Here is a 7,209-nt window from a genome sequence, read left to right as displayed (position 1 = left end):
TGTAGTGTCCTGACAATACCATAGAGGAGTATTGTTTACATTGTAATGCATTGAACATAATGTTATATGTTGTGTTATGCTGCCACCTAGTGATGCAGAATTGTCATTACAATCTATTTTTCCAGCCTGTAAAGGGTGTGGCTGGAGAGGAGGGCCGGAGGCAGTTCCCATGAGGCTTTGCAGCAGAAAGTTGTGGAGGAGTCGGTTCCAGGAGAGGAACGAGGGAAGACAGCCTGTGAGGAGAGCTGAGATAATACTGGGCCTCACAGCATATTTAGTTCAGAAAGCTTCTGGCCTGAACTAGAAATTAATACAGGGAAACAAACCTGCGTAAAGAGAAGGAAAGCAAGAGAGAAGAAAGTTCATTTTGCTGCTTGCAGATAGGAAACTGCCTCCGCCTGCCTCATCCCGCCTGCCCTAGCTGGATAATAACTTCTATGTGGAGCCAATCTGCAGCCTGCAATCTTCCAGTAAAGAAACTGTGAGTTATTATTATACCAAGTTACATCACCGTCTCCTGCGTGTTACTCTGCACTGCACCCACTAACAACAAGGGCACCCCATATCCCATCCACCAGGAGACAGCACCACAGGGTGTGCCCCAGGGGGAATCAACAACTACCACCCATACATATGCAGATCCCCCTCCTTCACTGTGCCAGCTCCGCAGGAGTGTGAGAGGACTACAGCCACCGTGAGTACTACAACTCCCAACATTGGTCTCTGCACTTTCCCTCATCCCCATCGGGCTGTTGCACATAAATTGGAGTCACGAACAGGATTAATACACCTCTGTGCCTGCTAAAGAGACTTTATTGTGGCAAGAAATTATCACCAGCACATGTGGGGTTAAGCAGCCATCTTGGAAAGACGGTGTTACTTATGGAACTTGTGATAGAAATTGCTGTACTGACAGTGAATGTGATTAGAGACTTTTACATTGAATTGATCATTGTTTTAGCAGAACAAAAGTGGCATTAGAGACTGTTTGCATTGAATTGTTTGCTGCATCACAACTGCTCTTAGTTCCACCCCCGCTCACTTGAAGGCGGGAAAGCAGAGAATCTGCCCAGCAACAGCAAGGAACCTCATGTTACAGACCACTACAGTGGAACCAAAGTTCCTACCTACTGTTGCAGTGGGGAAGGAGAAACCAGCCGGAACCACTGGAAGTAGATGGGCGCCGCCATCTTGAAAAGTACAGAATCTGAGTCACAGCGGCCGCTTATATTCCAAAAAGACAGAGAAAGAGGTTCCAGCTCCAAAACAGTGAGTACCGCTGAAAGTTTTTACAATTCAGCCCAAGTAAAGATGAACTTGTCGCATCAGTGAGCACAAATAAGAGACTTACTACACATTCTGCTACTGAGCATCTCGTTGCTAGGGGCATCGATAGGAATTTATATTAGAAATGTCTGACGACAGCGCTAACGGCTCCCCCAGCCGAGGTGGATCACCCACAACCAGGCATATAATGCCGCTGACCATGCCGTATTATTTTGGAGCACCCTGGCCTCCCCCGCTACAAAGGTGAATCACATACCCTGAGAGAATTTAAAGGGAAAATGCTTGCTATGTTCCGGTTATATCCAGTGTCAACAGAACAGAAGGTGGAAATTCTCATTGGCCAGCTAGGGGGCGCTGCATTCTTGAAATAGGGGGCGCTTCATTCTTGAAAGACTACTGGTCACCTTTGAAACCAGGACAGTATCAGAATTGAAAATGCGCTTCTTTAGCAAGAAACAACAGCCCGGTGAGTCCCTTAGAGACTATGCTTTATCCCTACAGGAGGCACTGAGGGCCGTTATAGAAGTGGACCCACGTGAAGCACAGAATGCAGATAACACACTGCGGGAGCAGTTTATTGAAGGAGCTGAAACAAAGTCTCTGAAAAGTCAACTAAAGATGCTGTCTGCTCAACGTCCTGAAAGTACGTTCCTGGATTTTAAAGAATTGTCCATCAGAATCCTGGGGGTAGAACTAAACCAAGAATCAACCAAATTTGCTGTGTGTCCTGCTGACGGTTATGGAGATGCTAAGCTCATGTGTCCTGTGTCTCCAGGAAATACTCTCCTTGCTGCCCAGGGTGCACAAGTACATATTCCAGATGCAGTGGCTGATTTAAAGGACCAAGTCGCAATCCTGACTAAGAGCTTGGAGAAGGTGTGTCATAAGCTTGAACAGTTAGAGATGCGTCCTCAGCCAGAGTGTGAGTCCCCACAGCATAGGAGTCGTCCTACTGACAGTGCGAGCAAGGGATACTACAGGAGATCTGGAAGATTGCCTACAGACAGGTTTGATACGCATGGAAGGCCCATCTGCAGACACTGCCACAAAAGTGGTCATGTGGAGAGAGAGTGCTGGCGGTCAAAAGAACATCCCTCGGGTGGAAGAACACTAGGTCCAGAAGATCCAAATTGGCTGACCAGGTATGTCGGGCCCCATCCATTAGTCACCATCCACATTAATGGGGTACCCCTTACAGCTCTGCTGGACACTGGTTCGCAAGTCACCACCATACAGAAAGCCATGTTTGAGAAATACTGGAGCCGCAACCTATTGATGCAGCCACCAGAAGTTTGGCTGAATGTTATTGCAAGCAATGGTGAGACAGTACCCCTGCAAGGTTACTGGGAACCCACCGTTCAAGTGGGAGAGACTAACCTAACACAGCAAGGTGTGATCGTAGTAAAGGTCCATGATGAAGATATGCCTCCAGTGGTGCTCGGAATGAACATCCTAAGGAATTGTTATGGGGAAATGCTAGATGCCCTACACCGATCCCTGCCAACAGCTTCACAATCTGCGTAGAAAGTAATCCAACAGACTATTCGTGTGCTGTGCGCTCAGCAGAAGTTTGCCAACGTCAGAGGAGAGATCTGCCGTGCCCGCATTAGAGATGTCCGTCCAGTGATCCTGAAACCCGGTACCGAAACCCTGCTGTGGTGTCATGCTCGCCCAGGGATACGAGGCCAAGACTACCAAGCCTTAGTAGAACCCCTCCATCTTGAAGAACATCCTATGGTGCTTGCTGCAAGAAGTCTAGTGACCGTTTCCCACGGAAAGGTACCCATCCGCCTCTTGAATCTGAGTGACATCCCTGTGGAATTAAAGAAATACTACTCTGTTGCCCAGTTATTACAGGTCACATTCCAAAACATTGTGGAAGTTTCAACAGTTGCTGACCAACAGTCCACTCAAATACAGAGTACACAAGAAGAGAATTCATCTACACCATGGTGGTCAGAAATTTGTGTTGGGGATATTGCCACGCCTGCTGAACAAATTGAAGGAGTATTGGAAGTCTCAAGAGAATACCATCAGGCCTTCAGTAAACATCCCCTGGACTTCGGGAAGACCAGCATAATGAAGCACAATATCCCAACTGGCTCTCATCCTCCAATTAAAGAGAGATACCGGCCCATACCACCCACTATGTACCAACCTGTCAAGAAGATGATAAAAGAAATGAAGGATGCCAAGGTGATTCGGGACAGTCACAGCCCTTGGGCTGCACCTATTGTCTTAGTCAAAAAGAAAGATGGCAAGATGCGATTCTGCGTAGACTACCGGAAAATTAACAATATAACCCACAAAGATGCCTATCCTCTACCACGCATAGAAGAGTCCTTGACTGCTTTGGGAAAAGCTGCTTATTTCTCCACCCTGGATTTGACAAGTGGGTACTGGCAGGTACCTATGGCCCCAGAAGACATTGAGAAGACAGCATTTACCACTCCCATGGGCCTATTTGAATTCAATTGCATGCCCTTTGGACTCTGTAACGCATCTGGAACTTTTCAGAGGTTGATGGAGCGCTGTCTGGGCCACAATAACTTTGAGACTGTTCTGCTGTATTTGGATGACGTGATCATCTACTCTAAGTCCTATGAAGACCACCTACAACATCTGGCTGAGGTCTTCCAGGTTCTCATTAAGCATGGTCTCAAGGTGAAACCCTCCAAGTGCCATCTGCTGAAGCCACAAGTCAACTACTTGGGACACGTTGTTAGCGCTGAGGGTGTGATGCTTGACCCAGAAAAGATTGCTGTTGTGAAGGATTGGCCTACTCCCACCACAGTAAAAGAGGTGAGAAGTTTCCTGGGATTCGCAGGTTATTACAGGCGCTTTATACCCTATTTCGCCCAGATTGCAGAGCCTCTACAAGAGCTTCTTAGAGGACACTCAAAGGAACATCTGAAAAGACCAATTCCTATTGAATGGACTGAGGATCAAGAGATTGCCTTCCAGCTGCTGAAACAGAAGCTGATTGAGCCACCCATCCTTGGTTATCCAGACTACAGTCAACCTTTCTGCCTCTACACGGATGCCAGCAAGAAAGGTCTTGGAGCCATCCTGACCCAAATGCAAGAGGGAAGAGAACGGGTAATAGCCTTTGGCAGCCGAGGGCTTAAAGGGACTGAACAAAATGACGAAAATTACAGCTCGTTCAAATTGGAGTTCCTCGCGTTAGTGTGGGCTGTAACCGAGAAGTACAAAGACTACCTCGCGGCAACACCATTCGTAGTCTACACAGACAACAACCCCCTTGCACATCTGAACACAGCCAGGCTGGGAGCCCTAGAGCAAAGGTGGGCATCTTGTCTTGCAAACTACGACTTCGTGGTCAGGTACAGAACCGGCAAATCCAATGAGAATGCGGACGCATTATCCCGCCTGCCAACCGATGAAGTACCTGCTCAGAATGAAGAAGACTGGGAAGAAGTAGAAATGCCATCCTTCTACACCCGCTTCACCCAGCAGAACACAATCACCATCATGGAGAAAGGACTTTGCTCCCAGCAACAGAGTGCAGAATCACTCCAAGAGAAGGAGCAATGGATTAAACTTCAAGCAGAGAGCCGGGTGATGGGAGAGCTGCAAGATTTTCTCGTCAGTAGAAGAGTACCTGAGAGACTTCGTCGTGGCAATGTAGACCCTGAATTAATCCGTCTCTGGAGACAGAGGAGACGACTCTTCATAAAAAAAGGTCTGATGCTACGCAGCACTCTGGATCCCATCACTGGTGACCGTCTACATCAAGTAGTAGTACCCCGTCGAGATGCAAGAACAGTACTAGAAGCCTACCATGACAGATCGGGACACTTCGGTGTACAAAAAACAGAAGCCACAATCCGCAGACGCTTCTATTGGATAGGAATGCGTGAAGATATTGAGAATTGGTGCAGAGAGTGTCAAGCTTGTGCTCTAAGCAGAGGTGAAAAACATGATCAGAAGGCTCCATTACATCCCATCGTAAGTCAACGACCTTTGGAGATCGTGGCCATAGATCATGTCAAATTTGAGCTTAGCAGATCTGGATACACATATGCAATGACCATCATCGATCACTACACCAAGTTTGCGGTTGCAGTACCTGTCCGAGACTTGACAGCCAAAACCACTGCCGCTGTTTTCTGGAAAAACTTCATGCTACCCTATGGATGTCCTGAGAAGATCCTCACTGACAGAGGGTCAGCATTTGAATCTCACCTATTCCAAGAACTGTGTTCTCTCTACAGTTGTCAGAAGCTCCGTACAACAGCTTACCACCCACAAGGCAATGGCCTCTGTGAAAAGATGAACAAGACGCTTATAGAGATGCTGAGGACTGTGCCATCTCACAGGAGGACTAATTGGCCAACCCTGCTACCAGAGTTAGTTTACATGTACAACAACACTGTACATTGTTCCACTGGGTACACTCCCTACTACCTCATGTTTGGTCGTCAGGGCAAATTACCAGCTGACTTAGACCTGGATCTGTCAGTGCCTGATGCCATCAACCCGTTGCCACGAACCGATTGGGTGAGTGACCACCAGAGACGTCTGGCTGATGCCAACAAAATTGTTGAAAGTCGAATGGAGGAAGCCCGCAAGAAGCAACAAATGGATTTTGACTTGCATGCTAGAGCCGAGCCTTTTAAGATTGGTGATCATGTTTGGCTCAAGAATAATCACAGAACGAGCAAACTGGACACCAAGTGGGAAACAGAACCGTACACCATCAAAGCCATCCCATATCCTGACACAGCCGTGTACGAAATAGTGAAAGAAGGCAGAGCACCTCAAGTAGTCCATCGTAACAGACTTAAATTGTGTCAAAAAGAGTTTGTTCCTGCAGAGGCTGAAATCGTTGAGAAACCTCCTGTTGTTGAGAAACTTTTACCATTACCAGAGACGCAGATGCCTGATTTTTCTCCTTTGGATTGGTTCTTTGGGCCTTTAATTTCCTTCATTGTCCCTGACAAAAGTGTTCCGGATCAAGTTGAGACTCAGATAACATCACAGCCAGGGTCTTCAGCCAGCCCAGAGCAACAGATGAACCCAGAACCTGCTTTCTTCGAGGAAGAACCTATTAGAAGACCAGAGAGGAGCACCAGGGGTAAATTACCCGCCAGGTATCTCGACTAACTGTTTCATCATAGAATTGAACATTTTCTCGACCTCATACTTTTTACTTGAACATTGAATGACTTTGCTATATTTACCCAAGTTATTCCGTGCCGAACTTTTGGACACTGTCCCGGTTGGGTTAAGTACTCTTGTACCCCACAAGTTTATATGAGGAATCCACATCCCTGTTCCCCAACAGTTGATACAGGAACTTTACATTGAACAAGAGTCGTCGCCCATATTCCTTATTCTAGTGCCTTAAAGGACTGATGAGACTCTTCGTGAAAGTAATATATTGCACTGTTTTAATATATGCTTGATATGTGCCTGACTTTTCCATTCCTAGGGTTGCAGTTCCTCCATCGTTGCAGACGCCGAGGACGGCTTTTGTTAAAGCAGGGGTGTATGTAGTGTCCTGACAATACCATAGAGGAGTATTGTTTACATTGTAATGCATTGAACATAATGTTATATGTTGTGTTATGCTGCCACCTAGTGATGCAGAATTGTCATTACAATATATTTTTCCAGCCTGTAAAGGGTGTGGCTGGAGAGGAGGGTCGGAGGCAGTTCCCATGAGGCTTTGCAGCAGAAAGTGGTAGAGGAGTCGTTTCCAAGAGAGGAACGAGGGAAGACAGCCTGTGAGGAGAGCTGAAATAATACTGGGCCTCACAGCATATTTAGTTCAGAAAGCTTCTGGCCTGAACTAGAAATTAATACAGGGAAACAAACCTGCTTAAAGAGAAGGAAAGCAAGAGAGAAGAAAGTTCATTTTGCTTCTTGCAGATAGGAAACTGTCTCAGCCTGACTCAT

At 46.8% G+C, this 7,209-nt stretch overlaps 1 protein-coding gene across 1 annotated transcript; it reads left to right on the top strand.

Annotated features, from left to right (window-relative positions):
* The first annotated feature begins 217 nt into the window (after nt 1-217).
* On the top strand, nt 218-2,814 carry LOC142750917 (uncharacterized). The gene is made up of 2 exons (XM_075859892.1): nt 218-1,269; nt 1,789-2,814. The coding sequence occupies exons 1-2, from the start codon at nt 1,177-1,179 to the stop codon at nt 2,809-2,811; spliced, it is 1,116 nt and encodes a 371-aa protein (XP_075716007.1). The 5' UTR covers nt 218-1,176; the 3' UTR covers nt 2,812-2,814.
* Nucleotides 2,815-7,209: the final 4,395 nt, after the last annotated feature.

This window comes from Rhinoderma darwinii, chromosome 3, assembly GCF_050947455.1.
Source record: "Rhinoderma darwinii isolate aRhiDar2 chromosome 3, aRhiDar2.hap1, whole genome shotgun sequence".
NCBI classification, from domain to species: domain Eukaryota; kingdom Metazoa; phylum Chordata; class Amphibia; order Anura; family Rhinodermatidae; genus Rhinoderma; species Rhinoderma darwinii.
This window is presented reverse-complemented; position numbering and strand designations above follow the sequence as displayed.